Raw genomic sequence first — 13,618 nt, forward strand, 5'->3', positions numbered from 1 at the left:
GAGTGTATTAATATAAATATACACAAAGTATTATTGCATATATTGTACATATATTATATTGCTATGTTGTGTAATATTACATTGTAATATTTCTGAAGGCGGACATTTTACCGTTGCTGCAAGATTGCAACAGTGTTGCAGCAACATTTCGCAGCGTTTAGGCAATGTTGCAATCTTGCGATGAATTATTGTTACAATGTTGCTGAAACCCTGCTGTGCTGTATGGGTGAAAACGCTACAAGTTACTGATTCAATATCATCAGTTATTGATGCTGCCAATTAGTTCTTTTTCTTAAAGGAATGTATGGTAAAATTGCAAAAAATTTTCATAAAGGACCTTGAAATGTCATGTTGTTCCACGATTACATGATTTTCAGGGTAAATTCTAAAAGAAACTTTTCTCCGTGTGATTGACAGCTCGCAATGATGAGTACCTTCTCGCAAGCTCCGGAAAGCAAAACTATAAAAGTCATCTCTAAGAATACTTCTCCGGGTTATCCGGTGCACCAAGCAGAGTATCCCAACCAAAAGAAAGAGAATTTGCTTAGTACCTTTGCTTTGTGCAATTGCTTAGTGCAATTTTCGTAAGTCACTGCCATCGTGGTTCGCAGGTTTTCGAACTCCATGGTGTAATTCCTTTCCCTCTTTTTTTTTGGCAACAGTATTTTGATTACCGCAAGGGTAAACGTGAGTAACATCTGGTTAACAAAGGAAGATTCCAATATTTAATTTTAACCGATCGAGAAGTACAATCCGAAAAGCAATCTTATGTTTACGTTATTTTATGTTTCTTATTGCTGCAAATGTGTTAGAATGAGTAACTTGTTGCGCTGTCGTTTCTCATTTTGTGCAGTCCTCTCTGATTGTTCGACATTCTGACTTATAGCGACGAGAACCGATTATGAGCGCGCGTGATTTTCCCTCTCGAAGAAGAAGATAGTCGGGGGACTTGGAACTTGCGCGACTCCAGGATAAAAAGGCCTGATTATCCTTTGTTTTTTTTCCCCACGGGTAGTTTGACCGCCGCGCTAGGTATCCACCCGGGGGAGAAAAAGAGAGAAGGATCTGGGAAAGTTCTTAAAGACTGACGCTATTTCTTCGGAAGGGATCACTGGCCGTGACCTGTCTCTCTCGCTCGCTCTCTCTTCCTCTCCCCGAGACGGCTCAAACAACTTTGAGATTTTTCGTCGCGCCGTCTTCCAAAGTTACAAGGCTTACATGTATATCCCGTCGTTCCTACTCTCCGCTTATCCACCATCCTTCAACTTTATCCCGTCTTTTATTTTTACGCCGTTCGTCTCCTCCCGTAAGAGGAGACACGTCGAGGGAATCTCGAATGAGCGGGCGAATTAAAAAAGGAGGAGGATCAAATCAATTTCGCGAAACTCTCAAGTCTCTTCGGTATCGGCCGATGTCTTTAACGTTAAATTCGTATCCATTTTATATTATTATACTACAAATGTCTAATATCCGAGGATAACTAATGAGTTAATGACCGTCGAGATGATCGCGAGATAAGTTTTCGACGTCGACGTTTTTCATTTCGCAGATAAGCGTACCTCACGGATGAGTTGGCCGCTTTTATGAAGGGTGAGCCTCCGCGATGAGAAGAGCGGAAAATGAGTAAAACCGGAAGGCGAGGAGGCATAGAGAGGAGGACGTGAAGCAGGGCAAATCGTGCTGTGCCATAATACACCGCGGCGAAGATGAGATCGGAAACTGCGTTGTACCTGCTCTCGCTGCTGATCCTGTCGCTCAATGATCCTTCGTGGGCTTCCGCGGAGATCAGAGGTTCGTCGACGCTGATAAGTTTGTTCGCTAATTAGTGCCGCGAACGAGACATTGTTATCGGCCATTATCGATATCGTAGATCGGCGTAATTATGGCTTTCCATTGAACAAGTAAACAAAGACTTTTGTAATAGATGTCTCTTTTTAAATAATTTATGTGCAATATATTGTTTGCGCCGAATGTGAGCACGAGCGACACGCGAATAATTCGATTGAGGAGAAACTGCAATTCCGATAGAAGCTTCGGCGGGAATGAGATTGGGTAGCTTAATGAAGTACGAGGGGCGAAACTCCATCGAGAAAGAACGTTGATCACCTTTGTAATGGAATAACATTCGCCTAGATCGAGGGACAACGTATTTAACGCCACCGTTCAAATCGCTGATGAATGCGAGCACCGGATTAAACGTGTTTCGTCCTCCGAGTTCTATAAAACTGACATCGCGATTGCAATATTTCGGAATTACACGTCGTGGCCGTCGTATTTGCGGCAATGACAAACTGAAAACGCCCGTCTCGAGATGCCCGACATGTTTTCCCTGTATTCGATGCGTTAAGAGAGTCGCTAGTTGATGACTATTCATGTCCCTTGTAACGAGAAAATCGTTACGCGCAGAAGCGCACCGCCCGAGGATACTTGATGTAATTAATCGTATGCATTGTCACGCGTCTGTGTGATACTGATGGCCCGCAGCGATCGTGTACCACTAGCGTCAATGAAAGGCGTTGAATATGTGCTTCTTCTTAAGAAATAATAGGGGTACAATACGTTCCGCGAGTCGCTGCAAAGTACAAAAGGAGAAGGGGAAGAAAAATATATAAAATTTAATTACATGCGAACAAGACGTAACGCTACGTTTCATCTTGTTTGCGTTCACTTGCGGTAAATTAATATTTTTCTAACATTTAAGATTAAATCCCAGCAACGTTATATTGAGGTTTAATCAAGCACTCATAATTTCTGAAAGGTATTCACGGGAATGTTATCGAACTGCATTAATTAATTAGTCCAACAGTCGCATCGCACCGACACGGACGTTTCACTCGTGTGTACGTACGTACGTACATACACGCACGCGTGCACGCATGATATAATTAAGATGACAAATATAGCTGAGTCGAGAAGCAGAAGTACACGGGACGAAACACGATATCGGCAAACCAGCGTCTCAGTTCAGCGAGATTGCTTACATCAATGGCAATTAATTAGCCGGTAAACTCTGAGTAATTTCATTAGTCCGGTGAAGGGTTGAGGGTCGTTATATAAATAAGATCGCGTTTTCATCGACGAGTGCCAGCGGCGGCATTTCGACAACCGCGTTTCCCGTCCTTTCCTGCGAAATAATTCGCCTGGCGAAATCGATTCCGAGGAAAATCTCGAGAGAAACTCCTCCAAGAAATCTCGCGGACGGGCCGAAGAAATGGGAAATAATATCAATCGAAATATAAATCAGAATAGTCGAACGCGTAGCGTCTAAATTTTATCTTGTCGAAAATCTTACTCAAACATTTTCTATTATATGTATTTCGTATATTGTACGTGTATTTATACGCGCGTATCTTTTGTAAAACAGCGGGAGGTGAGAAGTATAACAATTATTTAATCGACGCGTTCTGCGTTTTGGAATACGTAGGTATTTTCGGAGATTTTTACAATATTTTTTTTATTACGCACCTGCGCTCGTTTTGTTGTAAATACAAGGTATATCTGCACGTGTTATTTTTTTCGTTTGAATGATGACATTTTTCCCGTTTACAATAGGGTGCAATCGTACTATCAGAAATTCAGTTGGCTGGATACGCTGGACGGGACGAATGGGTCGATGTATCGTGCGAATCAGAGCACCGCTCAAGGATCCGCAGGTTACTTGCAATCGTTATCTTTAACGAATTATTTACTTAAAAAAGGGCAATTAATGATCAAGTACATTAATCGAGTACGAGGGGTAAAACCGAGGGGGGAATCGCTGACCAAAATCTTGTACACCAATGCCCAGTGCAGGGCATTATTTTATCTCATTATCTTATGTTATCTTATATTTATCTTGTTTTATCTTTATAATGCCCCAGCAAGGCCTAATGCCCAAAAATGCCTAGTAAATGCCTAGTAATGCCCAGTAATGCCGCAAATCTGTACACCACAATGCTCTCAGCGGTTTACCCCTGGGTCGAGTAAAAGTTAGAGTTAAATTCATGATACGTGGACTTGTTATAGGTGATCGAAGTGAAAGTCAGGAGGTTGCAGGTGGGCTTCCTGAAGGAGGCCCGCTGCGAAGGGGCGTATTTTCAATTCTCAGATAGCGCCGACGATCTCGAGGACGAAACAACAGGTCGATATTGCGGCCACGTGACCGGAAACGCCACGAGGTATTTTATCCCCCTGTCCTGACTCGGGGGGTGATCACGTTAGACTAAAGCCTCGTTCGTTTGCGATCCCGCAGGCTATTTTTACGACGCGGTCCCGACCTGACCATCACCCTGTCGTCAGACGAGCAGTTCGCCTCGGCGCATCCGGTCATCTTTTCCGCCCAATTCTCCATCCTGCCGATCCGCCTGGCGGTCGAGCGTCATCGCGGCTACTCCGCGTCCGCGTCGCCGACGTGTCCCGTGGAATGCACCGTTCGCAACGAGCACAGGTCCTGCAGGCTGACCTCGCCGGGCTACCCCAGCGTCTATCCACGTGGGATTAGGTGCGCGCGATCGACTACTTTGAGTTAAGCTCGAGTTCGCCGAAATTTCGAACGAACGGCTCGCCAAGATAACAAGCCAGCTGCAAATTCTGCTTTCTTACGCGTCATCGCTAATTCCACGTCAAATATCGAACGGTCGTTCGGACGTTCTGGTGAAACTTGTCGAGCTAATTTGGAAGCTGTACACTTTTCGTGAATAAGCGTCCGGCGAGATCGAATTCTCTCAATTTCAGAGTTGTAAAATTTACTCGACATTGCGCGATCGCGGTGAATACTGAATGCCGAATTCGGTCGATTCGTAATTCTCAGATGCAGGGTATCGTTGGAGTCGCACGCCGGCCGCTTCAGGATAGGCGGTCAGCCGGAGGACCTTTTCGACCTGATGAACTACACCGAACAGGAGAGCTGTCGGATGGAGAATTGCGAGGACTCCTTCGACTCCGGCGAAAGGGGCGGATCGTCGGTCGCGTGGGGTCGAGATCACTTTGAGGCGGACGAATCTATTATCGGGGACGATCGGTCGAGAAACGAGCAGGGCAGCCGTATTCCCGCGCCGAGACGCACCGCGGAAACGAATGGACAATTAACGAGGCTCAGGCACTACGAGAAAAAGGCGATGTTACGGCACGGGGGGAAGCAGCATCGTCACAAAGAGCCGCCGCCTAAGTTCGACACAGACGAGTCGGAGCTTCGCATAAAATCAATGCGTTCGAAGGTAACGAGGAAGAACCATCGAGGGGTCGTCCCGAATGGATATTTCAATGGCGATCCTGAACGGCCGAGCGAGATAATCGGTAGCGCGACGGTATGTATAGTTTAAGATCAAGGAAAGGCGCATCTTTTGTTTTGCTAATTTGTTAATAATTACACAGAGAGAATTTTCTCTTAAAATTTATCTTGAAAATCATGTAATCATGGGACAACATAGCATTTTGAAGAACTCCCTATACAGCACTAAAGCTTTCAGAAACATTTCAGAAAACGTTGTTGCAATGTTTCTGAAATGTTTCTGAAAGCTTTGGTACTGTATGGGTCACAAATAAATTTAATATCGCCAGTAGTTTAAAACTAATGATATGTAGTTTTTTAAAACGACCTACACTGGCCAACGTTTGTATTTAAAAAAAACCGACGTGGTCCCAGATTTGGATTCTTTTCAAGTAATCTGCAAACATTTCACAGCTTACTAATACAGGGTGTTATGTAATACCCGCTTATTGTGGGATAGAGTGGATTAGACTAAGTCGAAAAGTCCTCTACCATTTTGCAATTTTCGCAAAAGTCAGCGAGTTATTAATTATTAAAAATCGCTGTTTTAGGCCGGCCCACTGCCCAATTCAAACATGCGGCGAGATCGATCGATCGTTACTAGGCGCGCAGAGAGTTGTAACGATCGATCGATCTCGCCGCACGTTTGAATTGGGCAGTGGACCGGCCTAAGACAGCGATTTTTAATAATTAATAACTCGCTGACTTTTGCGAAAATTGCAAAATGGTAGAGGACTTTTCGACTTAGTCTAGTCCACTCTATCCCACAATAAGCGTTGATGCGGGTATTACATAACACCCGGGCCTGTATAACGATATTGGCCAAACGAACGATATGAGATTATTAACAATTGTGTGAACAGGTATAGATTTATGGTTTACTTTCGTTATAATTACTTTCTTTTTTATATATAAAAAATGTTTAGTGCTGAGTTATGTATGTTTGCAAATTACTTGAAAAGGGTCCAAATCTGAAACCAAAACGTTGTTTTTTTAAATAAAAACATTGGCCAGTGTAGGTCGTTTTAAAAACTACATGTCATTCATTTTGAAGAACTTTATAAATTTTTTAAAATTTTACTATATATTTTACTAGCAAAATGTATGGTAAAATTTGAAAACTCTCACAAAGTTCTTCGAAATGCCACGTTGTCACACACTGATAAAAGATATCTTAATCCGAAAAAATATTACTTTACTTAAGAAAATTATTCATTAGGTGATTCCTAATAGCTTATTAACTTAAATTTAAAAAATAATTAATTAAAATATGCATTGCTTTAATTTAAGTATTTATTAAATATCAAACAATATAGATAATTTTAAATTAAAAACATTTTATTTTAATTCTATAAAATGTTTACTAAGATATAATTTTCACAGCGAAGAAAATTGGATTTCTTATTTAACAAAAACAATTAATTCATTCAATAAATAGTATTCTATATTTCATGAAATCTTTAGCTTTGCTTAAAATTTGTTATTTAAACAGAATAAATATTTACTTCAGTAAAAAAAAAATTTTAAGTAAACCTATTTACTTAGTTTAAAAAACTTTTTTGTCAGTGTACGATTATATGATTTTCAGGGTAAATTTTAAAAGAAAATTCTCTTCGTGTACTATTTAAGATGATGATCGATAGCAATTAAGATTCCTCTTTTCCATTACTATTTTTGAACGATACATTTATCACGTAAAAATGATAAGAGCACATTGTCGCATTAAAACGACGAGATTCAGAGGATGACCGCACGAGATTCATCATCTCGCTTAACGGCAAGATTTGCTCGCGACAAGGAATGTATTTCCGTATCCGGTCTGTTTGTCCACCTAAATCGATATATTACGTAATCCCGTGCAATCCATCAAGGCAGCGGAACCCAAATACCTCAGGGAGAATCGATCGTTGGGGAACACGTGTGACGGCGGCGGTGACTATCTCGCGCTTCTGGAGAACGTCAACGGGCGGATCCTGGAGATGTCCAGGTTCTGCGGTAGCGGTCGGGTGCCGCGCATTTACTCGCGCGGGAAAAATGTCATCCTAGAATTTGTCGCGCGCGAGGACGGCACCGTTGCCCACGACGGCTTTCAAGTCACCCTGCACGAGGAGCGCGTCTCGCGGGAGGTGAGGCGCGCGAGATGCGAGTTCGTTTACAGGAACACCGGCCGGCCGCGCCACGGCAGGGAGAGTGTCAGGTCCCCGCGGAGCTGGTATCCCCCCGACACCGTGTGCACCTACAGGTTCCTCGGTAGGGTCCCGGAGAGGGTCTCGGTCCATATAAAGATCATCAGAAACGAGCCCGAGCACGAGAAGCCGGGAACAGGGAGGCAAAATTTCACCCTGAGTTCCTGTCCGGGCAACGAGATCACCGTTTATAATGGAGCGCAGGTAAGCGCGGGCTTCAATCGGCCCTTCCTCACAATGCCCTTCCTCGGAACACGCGAATCGACGTGGACTCGTCCCGAGATTCATCTCGGCGTTACAATCGCTTTCTTTATCTTGCGTATTTGCACGGTTAAACGAACGCGTGTTTGCGCGAATGAATTTTAAGGTGATCCTAAAGCCGCTGGCAAACTCGATCAGTGTCGAATAAGATAGGAGACGGAATTGAAAACGTCAATTTTCGGCATTTTTAATTCCAAGTTCTACTCGGCCCGAGAAATTTATAGCCAGTCGATTTAAGACTTTTACGAAAAAGCAACAATTTTACTTCCAACAAAGAATGTCGATAAAACAGACGGCTTTAGGATCCCCTTAATGACTGATTTTTATTTTAATTAAAAAAAATTTTGCGAACTTCCAAGTCCGAAAGATCAACGAAAGATTTCGACGATCTTCGGACATCCGCGAGGTGAGGTCTCAACTTTCTTTCTTTCTCCTTTTGTAATTCGCGGAATTGTCGCGTTCGCTCGCGGGACAATGATCGCGCTCTGATAATCGACGACGATTTGTAGGTAAATGACAGCTTCCTGATGTGGTCCTACTGCGACGCGTCTCACTGGGATATCAACAACATTCAAGTACCTTTGACGTCTAGCGGAAACGAATTATTGATCCAGTACTACAGCGCCAAGGGGTCCCGCGATGGGCAGGGATTCACTTATGCCATATCCTACCGATTCGTCAGGAAGGAGCGCAACACGACGGCCGCGAGGCGCAAATACAAATCGATCTCCCTGAGGCCGGTCAACCTGTCGGCCCTCGATCTCAACGGCACCGGCGACTACAACTGCGACAGCAGAATCGGCGCGTTCAAGAGCTGGTTCGCGGTGCTCGCAGTCTTCGGCATCGTGTCCTTCGTCGGGGCCGTCATCATGATAGTCGCTCTCACGGTCAAATGCTTGAGGATCGGATCCTCCGAGAAGAAGCTCCTGCAGAAACAGTGAGCAGGGGTCGCGTTTTCCCTCTCACCGACAACGGGGGAGAACAGAGACGACGGGTCTCGCACAAAAATGGGATCGCTGGATTTCGCAGTGCCGAAGGATCAATAGGATCTCGGTCAAACGTTTCCACGAGCCGTCGGACGACGCACGTACAGACACTTGCGAGGAAAAGGGAGACGCGCGGGAGACCCGCGAGTAGTCGCGCCAACATCCTCTCGATAATCCTGGGGGTTTCCCCGTTTTCTGATACTCGGAGAACGATGTACAACCATTGTATACCAACCTGAATTTTTATACGTAATATACGGAACAGTAGTGAGCCGCAATAAAACACGTGTAAGCAAGTGAATCGGCGGAGTCGAGATATCTTCACTGAGAAAAATGTCCGATTAAATATAATCGGATAATCCAGTTACACAATAACAAACGGATATATCCAATTAAATTGTATATCCGATGAAAAGCATGATCGGTTTCTCGATCAAATTTCACCGGTAACTGCGTTTCATCGGATAAATTTAATCGGGAAACATAATCGGAAAAGTTAACCATCGGAAACACTATTTAATTGGTTTGTTCGATGGAAATTTTTCTCAGTGCTCGATCAAATTCCAATTTGACCAACACCGTTTGTCGTTCCCTCCATTTTTCCCCGCTGCCGAGCAACGAAAATGAACCAGCGAGAAATAATTGGACCGCTACTCGACCGTTAGGTTATTTAGCGCATCTTATCAATAAATTCGGTCTCTTCATACTATTTTTCCCGACACGTCTAATACTTATGTACAATATAAACCGGTAGATCACAGTCACTCTTCTTCTTCTTCTTCGGCTGATGGCAGAGAACAATCCGTAAACGCTTCAAGCCCGTATCAGACTACGGATTGGGATTGGGATTAGATTGAAATTTAACCAATCACAGTAAAATTTACTAATCTCACATTCAGTAACTTTTAAGCTCGTATCAGACTACGGATTGGGATTGGGATTAGATTGAAATTTAACCAATCACAGTAAAGTTTACTAATCTTAAGTTCAGTAACTTTTACTCTGATTGGTCAAATTTCAATCTAATCCCAATCTCAATCCGTAGTCTGATACGGGCTTTACTCTGATTGGTCAAATTTCAATCTAATCCCAATCCCAATCCGTAGTCTGATACGGGCTTCAGTCGTAGACCCCGGCGAGAAATGACTCGTCGGTCGATGTCGAAACGATGCCGAATCGACATCGACACCGTCAAATTGACTTCGAATTGACGTTGAATTTGACAATGTCGATATCGATTCGACATCGTTTCGACGAATCATTTCTCACTGGGATGTAGGGCAAGGCAGAGAGAAACGTAAGTCGGATACAATAGCCTTTCACGACTTACGTTTCTCTCTGCCATCAGCCTTCCTCTTCTTACTTATACAGCACCTACCTTCGTTTGAAAAACAATGCGGCCAGAAACAAACGCGCAAGTAAAAGGGAATGTTCTTGAATCGAGAGTCTCGGATGGATTTAGGAGTACGGAAACCGAGAATACATGAGCGTCCTCGCAGCCACTCGCTTCAATTTTCTTTGATTTTCTTTCTTGACGATATCTCCCGTCGATTTCAGTTCACACCGCGAAAACATATATCGAGTCGCCGACAAGCGTCGCGCGACGCAAACCTCTCGCGAACTCCGCGGGCAACAGCGAACACCTACCGTACCGACAAACGGCAAGCCAGCCGTCTGCACGCGTGCGCACCGACCACCGTGCCAATTTGCCGTACTGCGCCGCTGGCGTCGCTCGAGCCGCCGGCCGCCATGTTGCTCACGCACGCGCGCGCGCGTGCGTGTGTGTGTGTGTCGCGTAAAGGTTACCGACCAAAGTCTCGAGAAGACGACACTTGGCGTGCGAGTGATCGCTGCTCCGCGGAAAGGAATCTTCCGGCGACTCGCGGCACGAGAAGACGCGTCGCAACACGACGAGAGGAAAGATGTCCGCTCCGGGAAACGGCGGTGGCGATGCCGCTAGCGGCGGCAACGGCAACGGTTGCTGCTCGACGATCGTCAAGAAGCTCGGCCTGCGACCGGTCACGCGGTGCAACCTCGCCAAGTTCTACGCGCCGGCATTCGGCGCCGCCTCGTACACCGCGATGTCCGTCAACGTCATGAACCCGAGCCTCGTCGTCAAGTAAGCGCCCGGCTTGCCGTTTGACTTAAACGCGTCCGCGAGTGCGGCGCGACAGCGGCTCTCTTCTCTTTTTCGCTCTTTCGTTACGTAACTCCGATTTATGGGTGTCGCGACCGATGAGCGTTCCGTGGACGCGTCTTACGTCAGACAATGTAACGCGATGTAATAAAGATACCTTCGATCGCGCCGTTTGCTTTTCCTTTCAGAATATTTCCGAAGAGGGACATTACGAATTTTTTACTGGCTGGCACTCTGGTTGGCACCGGATCGTACATCTATACACGTGAACACATGAAGTCCGCGCCGCAGTCTGTGAGAATTCTGTACAGGTGAGACTTTACATCGGCAACACGTGTATACATGTGTAACGTGTCCTATATAAATTTGCTAGGGAAATGGAACGAATTATTAATGAGCTGAGGACATTAGTTGCTTTCCTTTTACATGAAAACTCAGATAAATCTCACTTGCGACGTCATAACTCAGTTGAATGCATGTTCCTTTCGATTCTTGAGAAGTGAGATTCAACCAGATTTAACTGAGTTTTTGCACACGATCAAGACTGTGTGCTTTAGTGAGTTTAATAGACTCACTTTACTGACGTCATATCTGAGTATAAAATACTCGCATAACTGAGTGACTCAGTATCACTTGAGTGTAAAAGGAAAGCAGCTATTGTGGTATACAAATTTCCAGCATTACTGGGCATTACTAGGCATTTTTGGGCATTAGTCCTTGCTGGGGCATCATAAAGATAAAATAAGATAAGATAAATAAGATTAAGTAGTATCTAGTGGGCATTTGTGTACATACAAGATTTTGGTCAGCGTTTTCCCCCTCGGGTGTAACCTTGCGCGTGTAACCAATTTTTGGGACAAATTGTTCAGTGGTTCTTGTTGCATTCAACCGCGATGCTTTGTAGTTTGAAGATCTGGAGCAAATTTCTGATTGGTCACGAGTGCGCATCCACGGTAATGTTACACCTGGTATTCTTGTATCATGGTGTACGGTCGTGGTCAGAAAGGTCTGACGTTTTACAATAAGTTTTTGGAATATTCGTATGTATCGTTGCCATAGACATATAAAAGATAGACTGCTTATGAGGTAGTGGGGGATGTCCTCCTGAGGGAAAAGGACAACACCAATTTATTTGGGTATCTATCTTCTTCTAGTGTACGTGATCACGTGGGCATGATCACGTGATCGCCTTCAGATCACGTCCACTAGAGGAAGACAGATACCCAAATAAATTCATGTTGTCCTTTTTCCCTCAGAAGGATGCCCCCACCTAGGGTTCCACTGCCTCATAAGCAGTCTATCTTTTATATGTCTATGATCGTTGCTTAGACATTCGTACATATCGTTCCTTCGCTCTAACGATGTGTCACTGCACATATCCGTGAGCAAAAGCTACAATTTCTCGCACGATAGACTGTATTTCCAAAATTTTTCATACGTCGGACAAACTTTTCTGACCACGACTGCACGCTAGAAATCGCTGATGTCTTTCTATGCGAATTTAGGCGCAGTTAGAACACGTATGCATTTTCCATGTATGTATTTGCTCTCGAACAGGGCTGAATTATCTGCTATTCTTATCGTATTTACTTTTCAGCGCTACCGGCGCGGTATTACTGAGCCTGGGATCAGTCTTACTGTGGGCGGTGATACGTTCCATAGTGCCGCCAAGCCCGGTCTGCTGTACGGTAGCTGGCATCGGCACCGGAGTCGCGTTTCTGAAAGTCGGCTCGAGTTATCTCGAATTTGTGGACGGGCAAATAGCAAAAAAGTAGGCTGCGCCCTCACGCCTTCTGCCCTTTTCTTTCCCATCTTCGATTTGTATTTCGAATTTGTTACGGAATTAAATTATATTACGTCGAAACAAGGAACACGGCACACCTCTTGTCTGTTGCATTTTGCGCGCGACTCCGTCGGAGTCGACGTGTCTTGTGGAAGTCTCGTCGCGCGGCGAAAGATTATGGAGAGCGATTCGATACTCCCATCCATCGGATCCCTGAAATTCTTTCGGGTGCAAACTATATGTAAGTAACGTGTTTTTCCACCACGGGTTTTATATACGCGCGTTTCGTTCTAAAGACAAAAAGAAAAGAGGTGCGGGCGGACACCTCGATTCCGAAAGTGTGAATTGTCGTATCGCGCAAAAATGCGACACCGGCGACCCTAGCGTTGAAGGTAATTATCCGCGGATAGCAAACGTTAAACGCTTTTCTCTTCGCTCATTGTTCGCCGGACTGCATGTTACAAATTGTTCGTTATGGTATACGTTGATAATGCATTGCACACACTTTGGGAACTTTAAACGGGTCTCTCGTAATTCCAGCGCGTTTAGGAAACCGGGAAATATGAGCGTCCTGTTGTCGACAAACACGTTTTATAATAAGCTGCATAAGAATGCATCGTCATGTGTAGATAACTTGTCACCATAAATATATAAATATACAAATTGTGACACGATAGAAAAAAAGAACGAACGGTGCGAACGAGTCTCCTCACCTGTCTGAATTCCATCGTCCATTTACGCTTGAGTAATTGTTAATTTCAAGTACAAGACAATAAGAAATGTTACCTATGTTAACCGAGGTACCTACACTTTCTCGAAAAATTGCGCAAATTATTCTACTAAATATTCGTACGCGACTTAAAATGAACTCGGTCGCGCCTTTAACAATTGAAATAACTCGAAGGCGCGTGTGGGAGTTGAAAACTCGGAGTATCAGAAGGTACGAAGCTCGCAAGGGAGCGGCGTAAACGGTAGCTTACCGTCTCGCCCTTGTCTCGCTGAAACGCGTCTGTTTCT

At 44.5% G+C, this 13,618-nt stretch overlaps 2 protein-coding genes across 3 annotated transcripts in view; both read left to right on the plus strand.

Moving 5' to 3' along the window:
* Positions 1 to 9,045, plus strand: part of LOC105559725 — a 16,532-nt gene extending 7,487 nt beyond the window's left edge. For both annotated transcript variants that reach the window (XM_012008239.1, XM_012008238.1), the window contains exons 2-8: positions 1,550 to 1,791; positions 3,553 to 3,653; positions 4,006 to 4,157; positions 4,232 to 4,480; positions 4,790 to 5,285; positions 7,120 to 7,638; positions 8,205 to 9,045. In XM_012008239.1, the coding sequence (XP_011863629.1) occupies positions 1,707 to 1,791; positions 3,553 to 3,653; positions 4,006 to 4,157; positions 4,232 to 4,480; positions 4,790 to 5,285; positions 7,120 to 7,638; positions 8,205 to 8,636 (2,034 nt within the window). In that variant the 5' untranslated portion in view covers positions 1,550 to 1,706 and the 3' untranslated portion in view covers positions 8,637 to 9,045. The remainder of the gene's footprint in view (positions 1 to 1,549; positions 1,792 to 3,552; positions 3,654 to 4,005; positions 4,158 to 4,231; positions 4,481 to 4,789; positions 5,286 to 7,119; positions 7,639 to 8,204) is intronic.
* A 1,371-nt stretch (positions 9,046 to 10,416) lies between these two features.
* On the plus strand, positions 10,417 to 13,288 carry LOC105559726. Its single transcript, XM_012008240.1, has 3 exons — positions 10,417 to 10,800; positions 11,007 to 11,129; positions 12,416 to 13,288. The coding sequence occupies exons 1-3, from the start codon at positions 10,604 to 10,606 to the stop codon at positions 12,591 to 12,593; spliced, it is 498 nt and encodes a 165-aa protein (XP_011863630.1). The 5' UTR covers positions 10,417 to 10,603; the 3' UTR covers positions 12,594 to 13,288.
* The last annotated feature ends 330 nt before the right edge of the window (positions 13,289 to 13,618 follow it).

This window comes from Vollenhovia emeryi, unplaced genomic scaffold, assembly GCF_000949405.1.
Source record: "Vollenhovia emeryi isolate VEMERY1.0 unplaced genomic scaffold, V.emery_V1.0 DF939256.1, whole genome shotgun sequence".
NCBI classification, from domain to species: Eukaryota; Metazoa; Arthropoda; class Insecta; order Hymenoptera; family Formicidae; genus Vollenhovia; species Vollenhovia emeryi.